Source organism: Malania oleifera, chromosome 4 (genome assembly GCF_029873635.1).
Source record: "Malania oleifera isolate guangnan ecotype guangnan chromosome 4, ASM2987363v1, whole genome shotgun sequence".
NCBI lineage: Eukaryota > Viridiplantae > Streptophyta > Magnoliopsida > Santalales > Ximeniaceae > Malania > Malania oleifera.
The window spans coordinates 81403542-81422800 of record NC_080420.1 but is presented as its reverse complement, the minus strand read 5'-3'; the positions used below and the strand labels follow the sequence as shown (position 1 = coordinate 81422800).

Sequence of the window (19259 nt, the reverse complement as noted above, 5' to 3'; positions counted from 1 at the left end):
TGGAGGATTTGATTTTTAAGGAAGTGTGAAGTTGGTGACAGAAGACCAAGTTTAGATGGGTTTAAGATGGTGATTGTGATTCTAGATTTTTCCATAGGCCAGCGAATGGGAAAATGAGGAAGAATTTGGTTAGGGAATTGTATGTGGGAAGTGGGGGAGATTGTCTTTGAACTTAGCTAGATTGCCTCCAAGATTGCTGATTAATATTTTAACTTGTATTTCGAGGAGGATGTATGTAGACTGATGATTGAGGGTTTAGAGTGGGATCCATATCTGGAGATTATGTCTTGGTTGGTGAGACCTTTTGTGGAGGAAGGGAGGTATACTGTGTTTGGGATGGAGAGGCTTCGGGGCCAGATGGTTTTAGTTTGGCCTTCTTTCATGATTGTTGGGAAGTGATTAAGGGGGACTTGCTTAAGGTCTTTAATTAATTTTATTGGAATGGATTCTGAGCAAGAGTATTAATCACAGATTCATTACTTTGGTGTCAAAGAAGAGTGGATCTATCAAGATTGCAGATTACAAACCTATTAGTCTAGTTTCTAGTGACTAAAGTATTAGCTAATAGGTTGAGTGTGGTGCTTGATAAGATCATTTCTATGGCTCAAAGTGCGTTTGTGGGGGGGGGGGGGTTAGAAAGATAGTGGATGCCATTTGGGTAGGTTATGAGGTGGTAGAGGATATTCAGAGGAGAAAGAAGAAAAGGGTTCATATTTAAACTGGATTTTGAGAAAGCCTATGTTGGAGTCGGAATTTCTTGTACAAGTTTTTGTGAGGAAGGGTTTTAGAGAGAGATGATAGTGAATGAGGAACCTAAATCGTATAGTTCCTCGAGGGGGATTAGACAAGGTGACTCGCTTTCCCCTTTTTTGTTTGTTTTAGGGGCTGATGTTTGAATTGGATGGTTGATAGGGTTGTGGACAATAGTCTAGTGAATAGTATGGAAGTGGGGAGGGAGAGAGTGGTGTTTTTACACCTTCCTAATGACACCATTTTATTTTTGGATGACCATAGTCCTTCTCTCATGAGTATTTTGGGTCTTCTCCATATTTTGAGATGGATTTTGGGCTTAAGATTAACATGGGGAAAGTGGCCCAGCTGCTATTAATGTTTCTGCTTAGCGAATTAGGGAGTTTTCTTTTGTTGTGGGGTGATTCATTGGATTAGCCCTTGGCATATCTAGGGGTCCCATTGGGGTCAAATCTTGGGTCTGGGAACTTTTGTAATCCAGTAGTGGAAAGGGTGGCCAAGCATCTAGATGGTTGGAAATGGGACTCTTTTCTCTCTTGGGGATAGAATTACTCTAATCTAGGCTTGTCTATCTAGTATCTTGCTGTATCATATGCCTATTTTTGAGATTTTTGTGGGGATCGTAAGATAAAATTATGAGATTTTTTGTGGTCTGGGGCTATAGGGACCATTTGGTGAAGTGGGGTGTTGTGTGTAGGTCAAATTGCTATTTTTTTCATTCTGGTGGTCTTTTGTCTTCCTGAGATATTATTTTTGAAGATCTTGTAATGATAGAAAGTTGGACGAGCTCTCTACTTTGTTGATTTTGTTGAATAATTGTTGTCATTCTTTGGGAGTGGATACTAGTTCTTGGTCCTTGGATCCTTTGGGGTATGTTCATGTAAATCTTTTTGTGAATTCTTCATTTGCTCTAATTTATTTTTCCCTCTTTATAATACTATTTGGAAGGCCAAAGCCCCCCCCAAAAATTCAAGCTTTTATCAAGTAGGCTGTGCTTAATGGAATCAATACCAATAACTTGTTGAAGACTAGGAGACTGATGGGGTTAGTCAGTTAAAGCATGTTTCTTTTCAGGGAAGAAATTGAATTTTTTGCTGCTTTGGAAGAAGATTGACCCCCCCACCTAGTGGGACTTAAGAGTTTGGTCTGTCGTTGTTGTCACTTGTTGCTATTAAAAAAGAAAAAAAAAAGAAGAAAAGACGATGGTCTTGCCTCCGCAGTGTAGATGATTTAGAATAAACTTAAGGGCAACTACTAATGATCTCAAAAATTGTTGGAGTGGTAGCACATTGATGGATCCATTTGCACCAAAGATCCTGAAAGATGACAATGGAAAAGTTGTTGGGGAGGAGAGGGAGAGATATCTTGAGTTTGGGGGCATCAAATAGCTTAATTTTTCTTTATTCTCATTAGAAGCACGCGAGAGTATTTTCAGATTTTTCAAATATATATTTTTTTGGGTGTAAAAATCCATGCTTTACTGGTGATTTCCCTTGTTTTGTTTTGTTTTTGTTTTTGTTTTTTCTCCTTTTCAAGGTGTAAATTCATGCTTTATTGGTGATTTCCCCCATCCTAGGAATCTGTATACTCATTTAAATGGCAATGCGATGCCAATGCATGAAGAGCATTGTGGAAATATGTAGGATTCTTGAGAAAGAGATTTCCAGTGTTAAAATGTCAATCAAATGTAGGAAGACCCAGGAATCCTCATGGATCCCCAAAAATATTTAGTTGATTCTGCAAGCCAAAGGCCACATTAGGGGAAATGCTTTATCAATCTTAGATTCTTCGGTGGTGATTACAATTTTTTTTTGACTGAAAAATAAGTTTTATTAAGATAAAGAAGGGGATACAACATTGAGTCAGCCATGCTATCTAATCCCTCTAGTCTGAAAAATATATCCCCTCTGAGACACCTAGAGGAGAAATTCCAAAGAGACAGAAATCGAATTCTATCCCAAAACAATGGCAAAGTTGGTGAGCATCCATTGAAAATATGGTCATTCCTTTTCAACAAAATGCCTCAGAACAAAGCAAATATAGCAGAATGCCACAGCTTTTTAGCATCCTTCTTTCTCCCCAAACATTTGAAATAAATATGTGAGAAAGCCTCCAGCAATGCTGGGCGCACCCGAAGAGGCAAATAGCCCAAACAATCTATTCCATATATTCCAAGCCATTGAGCAATGCGAGGAAATATGGGAATCAGTCTTGGCATTATCAAAGCACAGAACACAAACTTGTAGGGCCTCCTACTCTCTGTAAGATTGTTGGTGTTAACAGTTAACTCCATTAAGGACTACCAAACTAATAAAATCCTTGACCTTAGAAGGAGCCTTAGTTTTTCAAATACAATTTATTAGAGGAGAAGACGTATGAGAACAAATTAAATGAGAGAAAAAAAGATTTACAAGAATGATGTGTAACAGGTGTTACAGATAAGGAGGCCTTACGAAGCCCCAAGTCCAGATGTTTACATACTGTTCTGTGAGGCAAATGGGACTGATAGTCATATCTCCTTCGTTGCCGGAGTGAGGTGTATGCAGAATTTCTTGTTTTCTTTTTTTGGGATTGGGTGGCTCTGGAAACTATTCATTATTTTCCGCTGGTGAAGTGTTAGGGTTTTGGGAAGAGTGAAAGAGGTAGGGTCTTCTGGAGCTGTGCAGTGTATGCAATCTTGTGGATGCTTTGCCTCAAAAGGAATGCTAGAATTTTCAAAGACCAGAAGACATCTGCAAACTTTCTTTAGGGAAGTTACTTTTTTTGCTTCTTTTTGGGCACATTCTTTTGGGGTTTTTTTTTTTTTTGGGGGGGGGGGGGGGGGGGGGGGGGGGGCGCTCTTGCTGCCTGATACCCAAAGGGATTGGAAGGCAGCTCTGATGTGAATTTTTGTTTTATTTTTTGCCTTCTTTTTCTGAAAGATTTCTTATTCCCTTCCATTGTAATTTTTGATGGTTATTTTAGTCATTTAGCATTATTAGTGTGTTAGTGTTATGTTAATAAGTGAGGGTTAGTAAGGGTATTATGGTCATTGGTATGTACTTGACATATATTATTAATATAGAGAGAGACCTATCATTATGATTAGGTCTTCCATTTTACCCAATTATTCCACATGGTATCAGAGCATCATTCTGAGACCATAGCCCTGAAAAGGAGCCAGCAGCTGCTGGAAGCCAGATCTGTATCCGGAAAGTTCCTGGGCGACAATGCCCATTCGGGAACACAAAAACCACTATAGATTTTGAAAAAAAAAGGAAAAACATCATAATCATCCACAGACATTGCTGATCTGCCCCCATCCCAACTCCAGATCTTCTCCCATGCGCCATTCAAAGGCAGCTGGGGCAGACCCCACGTGGCCGTGTGTGAAGCTAATTTCAGGCATGTTTCTGGCTTGAATTCATCCAGCAGTGCTTGAATCCCTGTATATACATGTTTTTGAAGTTTTTTTAGTTGCTCATGTGCAGCACTTGGGGAATTGTTGTTTGATGCTTTCAAATCTGTCTGTCAATTATTATTGACTTTACTGGGGCCTAGAACAGTGGTATTTGCTGTGTTTTTTTTTTTTTTTTTCTTCCCTGATTCGTTCTTCGTGTGCTTGTGGGTTGCATCAGTTGTCAGAATTTGTGTCTTTTGGGATGGAGTTGGTGAATTCCAAAAACATGTTCACTGTGTATTTCTGATCTGCTGCTCTATCAAGGTGGTATGTGTGTTGGGATGGAGTCGTGAAATCCCAAAAATGTATTTCCCTCGTCAGTTACTTATTTGAGTGAACAATGTACTATAACTGTCTCAGAGGAGTATTCAAAGTTCCTGCAGTAGTAGGCATCCCAACAAGCATCTCCTCACATTGCATCTTTTGCTTAGAAAAGTAATCATATTGTCTATTTGTCATCTCATATCTCTCTCACTAGTCACTAGGTTATCGACTCTGCTGGTACTGACCATATGATAGGTGTCACCAACTTCTTTTTTGCCCTTTAATATTCTAAAAATCTACCTCAAGTTACCCTTGCTGATGGGTCCACTATCACTATTAAGTGGATAGTGGCAGTAAGTAAATCCTAGTCCCTCCATCTATCTTTCTTATGTTTTTTACATTCCTAAATATCCCGTCAATCTCATACTTGTTAGTAAAATTGCAAAGTTACTAAATTGGTCTATAACCTTCTTTCTTGATTTTGTTCTTATTCATGATATGAAGATGCGTAAGATGATAGGTGCAAGTCGTGAGGCTGGTGGACTTTAGTTCTTTGAGTTGCTCTCTTCTTTTATTGTCTATAGTGCTGCTGCCACGCCACATCAAATCCATTGTCGACTTGGATATCCATCATTGGACAATCTAAAATAGATAGTTCCTACTTTGAGTTCCTTGTCTAACCTTGCATGTGAGTCTTGTCAATTAGGAAAGTATCATCGCCCTTTGCCTCTCGAGTCAATAAAAGAGCTGTTAGCCCCTTTATGTTAGTTTATTTGGGGTTTTAGTCATGTCACTTCAAAGTTGGGGTTTTAGTACTTTGTTACGTTTGTTGATGATCACTCCAGAATGACTTGGTTGCATTAAATGAAAGATTGTTAAGAGTTGTTTAATATCTTTTGTGTTTTTTGTTCTCAAATAAAAACTTAGTTTGATATGCTAGTTTGGATAGTTTGTAGTGATAATGCTATGGAGTGCTTTAGTACTTAATTCTCTACCTATATGGCTAACTCTAGCATGATCCATCAGTCATCTTGTGTGGGAATGGACATATTCTCGAAATCAATTGAACCCTCTTGTATCAAATGAATGTTCCCGAAGTTATTTGGTGCTGTGCTCATTGCTTGCTCTTTCGTTGATAAAATGTCATCATTTGTTCTTGGTGGTAAAATCCTATATTCAATTATCTTCCCTAAAGCTCCTTTGTTCTCTCTTCCTCCTCGCATATTCGATTGTGCTCGTCGTTCATCAGCTAAATCCAGGAATGGACAAGTTTGATCCTCGTGTTTTCAAATGTATTTTTCTGGGTTATTCCTATTCTAAAAAAAAATGACATTGATGATCGATTCTTTGTCTCAACCGATGTCATATTTTTTGAGTCTACACCATACTATTATGATTCCTTGAGTTTTGTTAACCTTGATGAGTCCCTTCCTCTACCTAGCTTTCCCGATCCTAACTTATTCTCTCTGCCAAATCCTCCTACATCTTTAAATAGTTTGAGTCCTTCCCATTGCTTGGATTGTCCTAATTTGCAAGTGCACACATTGCGACTCAAGGGAGGAGAGACTCCTCTAGCTTCCACTTCTACGCCTCTAGTTCCCTTGTTAGATGATCCTATTTCCCAAGTGTTCCTATTGTTGTTTGAAAAGGTAAACGCACTTGTACCCAACATCCACTTTCTAATTTTGTTTGTTATGACTTCTTTTCACCCTCATACTACTGTTTTGTTAGTATTCTGTCTTTTATTGCTCTTTCAAAGTTTATTTCCCCATCCCATTTGGGGTGAAGGAATACAATGATAGAAGAGATGCATGCTCTACAAGATTATGATACTTGGGAGTCGGAACCTCTCCTCTTGACAAGTCTATGGTTGGTTGTTGTTGGGTGTACACTGTGAAGGTCAATCTAGGTGGTTCCGTGGCTCAATTGAAGGCTTGCCTTGTTGCCAAGGGATATACTCAGGTGTATGGTTTGGACTATTCGGACACATTCTCTATTGTTGCTAGCTAGCCCTATTGTTGGCCTTTACATTGGTTAGATGTCAAGAATTCTTTTTCCTACATGACGATCTTTAGGAGGAGGCTTTATGGAGAAACCACCTGAGTTTGTTGTTTAGGGGGAGTCAGGCTTAGTGTGTCTGCTCAAGAAGTCATTATATGGTTTAAAATAGTCTCCCAAAGCATGGTTTGGTTGATTTAGTGTTGTACTAATTGAGTTTGGCTTTCGACAATGTGTAGTAGACAATTCTATATTGGGTAAAATCTAGCAATGCCCCTTATCCCTCGAGTTTTTTGAATATGACTCTCCACCCTTTGCGTTGTTGAAAACTACTAAAAACCCCCTGAATTTTAAATTTATTGACAATATGAACCTTTTGCTAGTTGACCGTTAGTCAACCATTAAGTATATGTGGAAAAATGATTTTTTACTCTTAATGAAATAATAAATTGACTTAAATAAATTAAATTGAGAAAATTGGCCAGTTTAATGTCTTTAAAATTGAGTAAATGAATCGAAAACCTAACCGATTCTCAAATTGAACAGTTTACCGATCAAGTCACTTTCGGGTCAATCAGTTGACATAGCATGATAAAATAATTTTATGACATAAGAAACATAATATCCAAAAAATAAAAGTTGGCCGAGATGAGAATGCTTAGATGCATGGGTGATATAACATTGAAAGATAAATTAAGGAATGAATATATTCGTGGTAAGTTAGGTATAGCTCCTATAGAAGATAAGATAAGGGAGGGACGACTCAGATGGTATGGACACTTGCAACGTAGGCCTTATAGTGCACCTGTGAGGAAGAGTGACTTACTTACTGTGGGGAGCAGTAGAAGGGGTAGGGGTAGAACTAAAATAACTTGGGAGGAGATAGTAAGTAAGGATTTAATATCGTTGAATCTATCAAAAGAAATGGTCCATGATCGCATAAATTGGCGGAAAATGATTCATATAGCCGACCCCACTTAGTTGGACTAAGACTTGGTTTTGTTGTTGTTGTATGGTAAAATAATTTTATTATTATTTTAAAATTTTTAAAAAATAAAAATGAAAAATAAAAATTACTAATAAATCATAAAAATACCTAATAATTATAATGTTACAAAATGTTTGTTAGACGTAATTTTCAATAAAATTTAATGAGTAAGCACTTTATAAAGCAAATAAAACATAATTCAATATTTTTAAATTCAAGTAACCTACCAAACATAGTGTTAAAAAAAACATAAACTAAGGTTTCAAAATTCATACTTCTTAAATGAAAATTATAAAGCTAAATTTAGCTGTTCTGTGTATAAAATATGAGTGTTAAATGGATGAAGAACATTTTAATTTATATTAATTGGTTGACCTTTGATCTAGGAAATTCACCGATTTTTTTAGTTTTATCCAAGTTGTTATGTTATTAAATATGAGCTGATTTTTAAACTATATTTTATTTTTTGAAGATATATTTATTTATTTAATTTGCATGAAAATTGTATATAGCAAATATTGGAACAATAAAATTGTTTAAATATTTTTTCTTAATTAGTAGATTATTTATTTTTCATATATTTTCATTTTTTTGAAATAATAATTTAATTATGTTGCCATGCTTATGTCAACTGGATGACCCGAATTAGTTAGGCTGGTTAACTTGAGATTTAGGTGTCCAATTCACTTACAAGTTCAATTTTCAAAATATATTATACTTAAGTGAACAATTTTTCCAACTTAATTTATTAAATTAGTGTCCTTTTCTTAAGTTATCTTAACACAATTGAATAAAAAAATACAAAATTATCATTTTATTAAGGGTAAAATTCATTTTTTTACATATACTTAATGGTTGACTAACTGTCAACTAGTAGAAGGTTCAATTTGTCATAAACCTTAGGGGGTTTTTTGGTAGTTTTCAAAAACACATGGGGTGGAGTGTCATTTTTAGAAAATTCAGGGGGTGTTGTTGGATTTTACCCATCTGTATTTTATTGTCGTACTCTTTCTGGCAAGATTCTGCTTATTGTGTATGTTGATCATATTGTGACAACTGGTGATGATCATCAAGGTATCTAGAGCCTAAAGAATTTCCTATAGACTAAGTTTCAAATCAAGGATTTGGGACCATTAAAGTACTTCTTGGGTGTAGAATTATTGAGATCTTGTATGGGAACCACGTTGTCACATAGGAAGTATGTTCTTGATCTCTTTGACGAGTTTGGGATGTTGGGATCCAAACCCATTGATGCACCTATGAGTCCGAACAATAAGATAGTTCTAGATATGGGGGATTTGTTGCCTAATCTAGGACGATATCAGAGACTCGTAGAAAGCTAAATTATCTCATGATCACTTAGACGAAGTTATCTTTTGCAGCAAGTGTTGTGAGTTAGTTTCTTGATTCTTTGAGAACAAGTCACTAGGATAGTAGGATGTAGTAATTTACATCTTGAGATATCTAAAGGTGCAACTGAGAGAGGTCTCTTATAATAGGATTGAGGACACACTTATATTCAGGGATATATTGATGTAGATTGGGCTGGATCACCTTTCGATAGAAGATCAATAATCGAGTACTGTATTTTTGTTGGTGGTAATTTGGTTTCTTGTAGGAGTAAGTAACAAACTGCAGTGGCTAGGTCAAGTGCTGAGATAGAGTATAGGCCCATGACTCACACTATATTTGAATTTGTTTGGCTGAAGTACATGTTGGAAGAATTGGATTTTCCACATCCTTAGTTTGTGAAGTTCATGTGTGATAATCAAGTTTCAATTTATATCGCTCAAACTTGGTCTTTCATGAGCAGACAAAACACATTGAAGTTGATTTCCACTTTGTTTGGGAGAAACTTGTGCAGAAGCTCATTACCACCACTCATGTGAAGTCTGATTTTCAGCTTGCTGATATATTTACTAAATCCTTGGGGAGTGCTCATGTTAAATTTATAACAAGCTAGGAGCTTATGATATATTTGCCCTATATTTGCTCCAGCTTGAGGGGGAGTGTTGATGGTTATTTTAGTCATTCAGTATTATTAGTGTGTTATTTTTATGTTAAGAAGTGAGAGTTAATAAGGGTGGTCATTGGTATGTACTTAACATATATTATAAATGTGAGGGGAGACCTATTATTGTGATGAGGTCTTCCATTTGACCCAATTATTCAACAGTAATTATTTTTTTTTTTTGTAATAAAAAAAAAGATTTACTAGAAAAGATCCCAGAACCATCCTAGGCCCAGACTCTAGTACTCCCATAGAAGAAAAGTATCCAATGAACTCAACTGTAAAGAAAAATCAGTGGCCACGTGATCATTGAGATTCCTTTGAAAATAAAATTTTCAAGAAATAGATTCCCCTTTTATAATCATGAAAGCAGAATTCGGTTTATTAAGCAAAGATAAGAAAGACAATAAAAGATGAGGGGAATGATATAAAAAAGAAGTATTTCCCACCCATACATCCTCCCAAAAATGGATGCGAGATCTGTCATCTACTTTACATTTAATATTGGGGAAAAACAAGGAAGATATATAGGAAATGAACTTCCAAGAACAACCGCCACCAACAATTTTCACAATCTTAGCATTGCAATTAGACAATAGAGTTCATGTCTTTTTTGGGTCGCCACATTAAAAAGATTTTCATTCTAGAGTGGGAGATGTTTGATGGTAACCTTAGCGGCTGCTTGGTAATAAGAATGCTTCCCTCTAGGTCTAAGGCCTGGGTTTGGGTCATCCCCCCTTCCCTCTACCCATGTATTTGATTAAAGGAGATGTTTTTATGTGGTTTGTGAGGGAATGAATGGGGCACAAAAATCCTATGGATTTGTTTTTTTCTTATCAATTCTTGTATTGTCAAAGTGAAATGCACTATTAATGTCATTTAGGGTAAAATTTATTTTTCCCCTCATTGTAAGCTTTCAAGGTTGAAGACTTCAAAGTTATATGTCCATTTGGATAGTTGAGTTTCTTCTGTGCAATGATATGCAATTGATGAATACAAATTTTTCTTCATTGTGAGCTTTCTTCAATTTTCTCTTTCTTTTGTGTTTCTATTTCCTCAATTCCCTGCCCATTTTATATTCACCAGCCCTTTAACCCCCCTATTTTAGTTATCAAACCCTAATCGTTTGAATCCTAAACTTTAACCCCATTTTACTTGCCTTCTAACAAATACCGCACCTTTTCCTCACTCCCCAGAATTTTCAGCTTATTTTTTTATTTGTTTTGTGGTCTACAATTCACCTAAAATCATGATCTGCATCACATAATTCACATGATGATAAGAAACACTTTCCCTTTCCATGAACTGTAAAAAATAACTTTTATGCACCTATTTTCAACCATAATTTGCTTATTTGTAATTGTAGATAACGTTTTCGAGCTGTCCTTTAAGGAATGTAGATGGTGAAGGTGGATAATTGGCAGCCTTGCTCCATTCTACCTGTGTATGTGCACAAATGTTAAGGGAATTTTGAGGAGAATGATTATGCATGGGAGAAGTATTTGACAACACTTCACTGTTATGAGGTTACTGCCATAGGTTGTGCGAAATGGTGAAAGAGTATTCATATAGCTGACTGACCCAGCCTAGTGGGACTTTGTTTCCTTTTATGCCAGTAGCGAGATACACACTCGTTTATTTCTCCATTGTTTTGCGGCTTGGTGTTGTAGGACAAGCTTTTCAGTTTATTGAGGTATTTATTTTTATTTTATTATTTTTTTACTTAAATCAGCCGAAGAAACAAGAGAAAAAAATATTATTAGTTGTAGGATGAAGGCATCAAAGGGATGGCACTCAAGTACAACAGGAACAACAAAAACAACACAACCCTTACTGTAAGGTGTCATGGAAATGAAGGATCACAAAAAAGTCCCTCCCAACCAGCCCACTTTGCCAAATAGAAATCATAGTTATCTAATAGCCCATAACAGCCTGAAGGGGTGAAATTGTTCCCTTGAAAACTCTATTGTTCCTCTCCCTCACACCACCCAAAAAGTAGCAAGGGGGATGAGGGAAAGAGACTTTCTTTCTTCCTTGTTTGAGCAAATCCCTTTCTAAGCTCATAATTTCGGCTCCATTGTAGTTGCAGTGACCCAGTTCTGCTTGACCATAGAGATGGCCAAGTTCCATATTTTTATGGTCCAAGGATAGTGCAAAATGATGTAAAATGACCACAGTGGAATGAATTAGTGCATATTTTCAGGAAAAAAAAAAAAAAATCTCTGAGACATGCTATAGTCTCTTTTATGATCTCTTAAATGGCTATGAAGAGTGAACGTCTCTGTATGATTTTCATGGTTTTTTAATTTAAAATATTTCATTTGTAAATGATTTTGGTTCATGCTTGGATTGATTGGAAACAAGTGGGGGACCTTCTAAAGCTGTCTCTTGACAATTGCAGTTGGGTTCAGAATGATTTGAATTTCTTACTGCAGCTAAACTTTTCAAATAGAAAAGCTCAAATGTGTTGGTTGAACTCATATTTGTTACCCCTTATGCCTTCCCCTCCCATACCCCTTCACTACACTCCCATTGAAAACCAAAAAACAAAAATAGATAATGCACTTTTGTGCAGTTTTATCTTCATTAATGAGCTTAATGATTATGTTTGTATTTAGAGGACTCTGATTGTGGATTCTAATGTGGCACACTATTAAAAACAATTGAGGGTTCTCCTTTGAGTGTTGGAAAAAAAGGTTTCTTTTCTTGTTGTTGGCTGAGCTGCCTTTTTGTTTCATCAGGGTACATCTTGAATCAGCTGAAGTGGCATCTGGGCTTCAACTTTCTGTAGCTGGGGCTCTTGGCTTTCGCACTGTACATCAGGTACATTTCAAAAAAGATATTATTGGGATTTTTTTTGTTATAATTATTCTTTACTATTGTCTTTACAGATCATATCTTGATATAGGCAGAGCCAAAGGCACAGCTTGTACTTGTTGCCAACAAAATCACGTCATATGATGCTGATACCCGCTCCACTATGCCCCTTGAGCACCTAAGCAATGTCTATAGTATCGATGTAGATAATAAGTGTGTAAGTCGACATGAAACTGTTGAAGCTTCTGACATATTGATGATCCCAAGACTATTAGAGAGTGATAGTGATTCTGGAATTGGAGCCAACGGCAATCAAAATGGTGGTACTGCTATTGGGCCTTTGAAGGGAATCCAGCAGTTAGTTATCCTAGCTCGATGCCTTTTAATTGAAAAGAGCACTCGACACGATGAAATGCAAAGTAAGCTGCTTGAGCTTTTGAATGGCTATGCTTATGTGCTAATCTTAATTTTTACATTTATTTTGGCATTGGAAAGCAAGCCACTGTATTCACAGCCACTCTTCAAGATGCATTGTAGATTGTAATTGGATCGCACCTTCCTTTGTGATTTGGTAATGAATGATTTCATTTGAGATATGGGAAGGACGTATATCTTGTTGACGGTAATAGTGTTTTGGCTGCACAAATATATTCATTGAAATTTGGCATTGGCAATAAATTCTGCTTTTTTAGCAACAAAATTTGAACCACCTTGTGGGTTTTGCGGAGATCAAGATTAACTGATTGTTTTGGAGACTAGGAGTTTTCCTTTCTTTGGTTGCTGAAGTTTCTAATGCAGAGAAAAACAGTTGAATATGAAAGCTGTTTAGGTTATTAAGAAAAATGCATTTTGTGTGACAACATTCAGACATATACTAGAATAATATTGTATGCTGACAAAAATATTTTAATTTTCTGCAAACAGTTTGTCTATACATTAGTTCATGAATTATTTTTTTAATTGTTAGGGTAAAATGCATTCATGCAACTTGATGTTTTACACAACAACACTCCATTCATGAGGTTTAAAAAGTGACACATTGACACTAAAGCCCTCTGCCAAAGTTTGCTGTTTGGTGGAACCTAATGGCTGTTTAAAGTTGACAAATTTTCCTTTCAGTTGAACAACTTCATGTTTTGCAAAATGACACAAATTTCATAATTCTTTTTTCATTTCCCCTCCTCTCTCTCTCTCCCCTCCCTTTCTGGTTCTCATTTCTCCATGGACAAATTTTTTGAGTTTGTGAAGCACCACCCAAGCCTCCTTCTTTCCTTAAAACCTCCATGTCCCAAGCTCGTTAGAACTGTGATGACAATTTCTGGCAACACAAAATAAACCCTACCTAAAGGATCTCTCTTTGGTGAGTTCTGAATTACACTATTTTAATAATTTGGTTCTCAATATTTTTGTGTGTTCTAAACTCTTAGGAACTTTTGGACTCAATTATAGCAAAAGTTTTATAAAATTGAACGAATTTTTTGATGACTCTCCTTTTTTCCCATCCTGTGCTCAACTCGAGAGCATGTTATGGTTTGTAAAATCTTCTCAGGTGTGGTTCAATATTGAGCATATGTCAAGTTTCTATGCACTTAATTTTTTTTTTTAAAGAAAAACTGTAAGAATGTTATCTCAATGAAGAGTGAAGACTATGTTGGTATTATGCATCTCTTAGTTATGTTGAGTTCAAGGTCTTTTTAATTATAATGTTGGCAATTTCGATGGTGAATTATTTGTCTTGATCTAATTATTCAGTTTGATATTTTGTTTTATTGTAATGTTAGCTCTTTTAGTGGATAATTATTTATTTCTTAGTAGTTAGTAGTATTATTTTTTGGGTACATTTCTAGGTGTGGGTGAGATACCTAATGCTTATATGTATGCTCCATAGGCAATTGGACCATCTAAATTGATATTCAATTGGTGTCATTTTGAGCACAATCGCTTTATTTTATTAATTGTTATGTTATACCCCTTTCCTTAGAATTGTTAAACTTTTAGCTGTTTATTGCAAGTAAGGCCATGACATCAGCAAATTGTAGGTTTTTCTTAACCCTTGATCAAAAGTGTCTAAGCTTTACTGATGTTATAAAGTGAGGGTGCTTGGTGTCATTTTAGAACTTGGAAAGGGGCCCGGGGGGGGGGGGGGTGGGTTTGGTGGTGGTGGAATATGTGTTATTATCTGAAACTTCAGGAAGGAGGTGTGAGTGGACTTTGCCCTTATTATTGAATTGAGTGAATAGTTCATTGATAAATCTTGGGTCCTATACTTTTTGTTATTTATAGCAATGATTCTGTTTCAGGATGGGAAATGGCTCCATACATTGAGGCAATTGATTCTCAGCAGTCATCGTATTTTATTGTAAGTAAATGGTTAGTACATCGTGATGTTATTTAATCCCATTGCATTCTGTGTTTCATTGAGTGGATAATTTCTTTATCATTGATGCAATTATTAAACTCTTTTTTTCATGTAAGAAATAAGAAAGCTGGGTCCAATTTACAGTTATTATAAATTGAAAAACTAGCCCTTTTGATAAGACTTAGGTTTTAATAGTTATACTAGCTGTTTTCTAGCAATAATAGACTGATGAAAGTATGGAGTTCAACTTATGTCGGAAACATCTGCTTGGTTGAAGTTTGTTGCTATTATAACGTTTTGATAGAAGGGGGCTAAAAAGAATTTCAAATGGAGGAATCTAAGGGAAGCAAAGGTTCCTTAAAAAAAGCATCATTTTCTCTTGGGTTCTTAGGAAAATTTCCATCCATATAAAACATTTTTTTTTTTTTTTTTGCAATTTAACAATTGTTAACTAGTGTTGCATCTGTGAATTCTATTGCAGACAGTGGATCATTTGTTAATGTGTTGTCTTATTGTGTGGATTGTGATGGAGTGTGCCATGGAGAGAGAGTGAAGTGGAAGAAGAGGAAAGGGACAGGGAAAAGCACACGGTGAATACAAGTCTTTAATCTCAAACCTACCAAACTGATGCAGGACAGCATCATGGAATTACAGCCAACATATAATTTGGGAGAGATAGTGGAGAGGAGAGAGGAAAGGAGATGCCTTGGTGGGGGGGGGGGGGGACACACTCGTGTTCATTTCAAATTCATCAAAAACCACTTCTTACATGGCCTTCACACTATTTGTAAGAAAACTTAAAGTACAATAAATTACACATATGCCCCTAAAAATACATGAAATTACAAACTTGCCCCTAAAATACACAAGTATTAACAGAACCCCAAAACACATAGTCCTACTACAAGAAAACTAATAAACTACTAATTAACTAAGCCCATTTAGGTTTAGGACCCAGCAGTCCATTGGCCCTATTTTTTGAAATTGGCCTCCAAACTCTGTCAAAATGATCCATCCCAGTACCTGCTTCCCATCTTATGTCAATTCCCACCTTTTGAAAAGAACTCAACTTTGTCAAGTCAGGAGAAATACCAAGGAGTACATCACCAAATAATATCATCTCGCAAATCTTTTTTTGAATTCTTGATTCGTTCTAATTCTTCATTTCCACTCTTTCCTATAATTTGGAAAGCCAAGTCTCCCTAAAAAATTAAGGCTTTCACTTGGTTGGTTGTGCTTAGTAAAATAAATACTAACAACTTGTTGCAAATTAGAAGACATTTGAAGGCTCTTTCTCCTTATGTTTGTGTGCTCTGTTTCAAGGACTCTGAGACGACTTCTCATCTCCTTTTACACTGTTACTTTGCTTGGAGGACTTCAAATAAGTCGTTTGGTATTATGAGGGAGAGTTGGGTATACCCTGTACAAGTGGAAGATTTACAAGCCATTTCTATCACAGGTTTTGGCAGTAGGAAGGATAGGGTAGCCTTATGGAGGTGTGGTGTATTTGCAATTTTATGGGGGTTATGGATGGAGCTGAATGCAAGGATTTTCTCCAAGAAAAAGTTAATTCGGGAGTTGGTTTGGGGATAAGATCAGTTCTTAGCATCATTGCGGTGTGTTGGTTTTGTTTTTTTTACTGGTGTAGTTTCCTGGAGATTCAAAGAGATTTGAGGAGCGTGCTGGTTTGTTGAGTTTTTCTTTTTTTATGTAGGTTTTTGTTGTTTTTTTATGCTTTGTTATAGATTTTCTTTGGGAGATTTCTCATTCTCCCTCATGTAAATTCTTTTCCCATTAATATAATTTTCTTTTGCTGTAAAAAAAAATCATCTTGCTTCATAAGAAAGGAACCGACATGCATCAATTTAGTGAGTGGAGGAGCTCAAGATGGCATCAACTTACACTTCTCCTTGTCAATGGAGAGGGCATAAGAGTTTTCATATCCATCTTGCGTTATCCTTGTATAAGATACCATGGACATCCCAAAAGGGCATGAGAAGTCTTGAGAGGAAGAATATCACATTGTATTGTCTGCACAATTGAACCAATCTTGATGGTGAGCAAGCAATGTTCATGGATTTTCAAGTTGGTATTGTTCACCCAAGCAATATTTTATGGGTTGGGATTAAGTTCAGTAAAATTGAAGAGGTAATAAATCATATTGAAACAATGAATTCGTAGTAAAATTCCTCCATGTTGCATTTATTACAATTTTTCGGCTAATGGAGGGGTCAAATGTATAGTTCATTTGTTGGTCGCTTAGAGGCTTCCAAATTAACTTCTTCATAACTTGTTTAGAAACTACATTTGTACAACTACTAGGATCAAGAAACGTGCATCATGAAATATATTATTTTGATATTTCTTGAATTTCTATTGTTGAAAAGTTAAGATGAGAGTCTGTCGAGGCATGATGAACTCTCCTTCTCTCTTTCACAAATCTTGCCCTAACTCTCGCTTGTATCTCGTAGTGCACTATGTATATTCTAGATTATGACTTTAGGGGTTTGCTCATTCTAGATCAAAGAGAAGACCTTTGATTTGAGATTGGATAAAGTGAGGGAGATTCTTGCTATGTTTGTTCTAAAGAAAAATTAGGTGCGCAATATGTGGGTAAGGCTAGCTGCAGGTGCAACAAAATGGTTCTCCAATGGATTTTTGTTGATCCTTGGGAGTTTGGGTAGGGGTTTTCAAAGATTTCGGTTGGGTAGTATGACTAATTAGATGGCGTTTTGTGCAACGAGGGTTGGAAATTTTTGGAGGTAGCGCATAGTTGGGGAGGAAAATATAGGTAAAGGATGGAGAAGGAATGAAAATATCCCTACTGATTAATGATATGTGAATGGGGAAAAAATCCCTCGCAAATCTCTTTTATTTTGGCGAAACCATGCAAAATTGTTCGAGCCTTGTTATTTTGGTTAAGTTTAGGTGGTGGGTGGATTCGATTTAAGGAGGAATTTAGTACTTTGGTGAACTCTCCTCTTCTTGGTGCTGATGGCAAGGGAGTGACAAGATTCGTGATAATCGATCTTGGAGTCACGTGATCTTAGGGAGAATTGAAGGCATAGGGGAAGGAAAGATCTGACTAAGTACTGCGTTGGAGGATGGTGTGTCTTTGGACTTGAATTAGGTTTGTGTTTGTTGTGAGGGGAAGATGCAAGGGGAAGTTTCTGGTTTTTCATTGTAGGGAATAACACATGACTTGGGTTTTGGATGGAGAGATGAAGATTCACGAGGCGGCTAGGGTTCGCTTCAAGGAAGAAGGGGCGGTGAAGGTTGGATGGTGTGAGCCTAGCTCTATGATGATTTCTTTGGATCTATGCCGATTTTTTGATAAGAACGAAAGTCTCCTTAAATTGTTGTTGGGGCAGGCTATTGAGCAGAACCATGTTTAGTTTAAAGAAATCCCTTTGGTCCTATTTAATGAAAAGGAGCATGGCTCAGACCATGTTAATGGGCAAGCCCAAAATCCTAATTTTAAAGCATAGTAGCAAAGCATGAGAAAGAGGATCTTCAACCCATTGTGTAATGTAGCCCAAATTCCTTCACAATTCCTCAAAGAGATGCCTAGAACTGACCAAGCTTTGGAACGAAAATCAAGATGCTAAGTGCTCCTTTTCGAAGAAGGTTCATGGGGGCCAAAAGGTTAAAAGTATTCTCCTAGAGGGTAAGTCTTCCCTTTGGTTGATGATTTTGTTTTCCTAGAGGGAAAATCTTCTCCACTAGAGGAGATGATATTAGTTGTCTATTGCTGTACATGAAAAGAAGAAAGGCTCAACAGAAATTGTTAGTTTGGAGGAAAATTATGCTAGTAAGGGAGTAAATTCTGTTAATTATAGGGGTTATAAGGTTTATGCTCCTCGAAAGGAAAATGCAAATGGGTTTTGAAATTGGAAAACTTTCAAAGATATAGAGATTCTTAGGGTGAAAAGCTAGAAAAGCTCTTAATAGAGTTTCAGGTGGAAATTGAAGTATCGTGGAAGAGCCAATTGTTTGGAAACATGTTTCTAGCGAAGAGAGAAAATAGTGCAAGGAGACAAAAGAAGTGGGGGGATGTTTTGGGCAATGATAGTGAAGGAATTGGTGATTTGAAAGTGATGGGGGGTTGTTGGTGGCCGAGATTTGGGGTTAGCATGGTTATACCTCTGATTCTTCTTCAGATCGTCTTGGAGATTTAATGTATTTGCCACCACCTCCTTTGGAAGGACTGGAGGGAATTAGTTTTTTTGAAAATAATGGTGTAGTAATGACCTAACTTGAAGATAGGTCTCTCCCTCTATTTATAATACAAATTAAATACATTCTAATGACAATAATACCCTTACTTACTCTCACTAATTAACATACTAACACACTTAATAATGATAATGCTAAAAAACATAAATAACTTCTAACACTCCCCCTCAAGTTGGGGCATAAATGTCGTATCCTCTTAGCTTGTTACAAATGAATTTAACACGAGCACCCCGAACGCTTTGGTAAACAAATCAGCAAAGCTGCACATCTGACTTCACATAAGTAGTAGTAATGAGCTATTGCACAAGTTTCTCCCTAACAAAGTGGCAATCAACTTCAGTGTACTTCGTTTGCTTATGAAAGACTGGGTTGGAGGCAATATGAAGAGCAGCTTGAT

The 19259-nt window shown here is 36.5% G+C and overlaps 2 protein-coding genes across 3 annotated transcripts in view; one reads left to right on the top strand and one right to left on the bottom strand.

Moving 5' to 3' along the window:
- Nucleotides 1-19259, bottom strand: part of LOC131154584 (uncharacterized) — a 531072-nt gene that overhangs the window by 191766 nt on the left and 320047 nt on the right. The gene's annotated exons all lie outside the window — the stretch shown is intronic.
- LOC131154586 (uncharacterized) overlaps nucleotides 1-19259 on the top strand; it is a 114054-nt gene that overhangs the window by 6121 nt on the left and 88674 nt on the right. For both annotated transcript variants that reach the window (XM_058107461.1, XM_058107460.1), the window contains exons 4-6: nucleotides 12192-12273; nucleotides 12359-12686; nucleotides 14568-14626. In XM_058107461.1, coding sequence (XP_057963444.1) covers nucleotides 12192-12273; nucleotides 12359-12686; nucleotides 14568-14626 — 469 coding nt within the window. The remainder of the gene's footprint in view (nucleotides 1-12191; nucleotides 12274-12358; nucleotides 12687-14567; nucleotides 14627-19259) is intronic.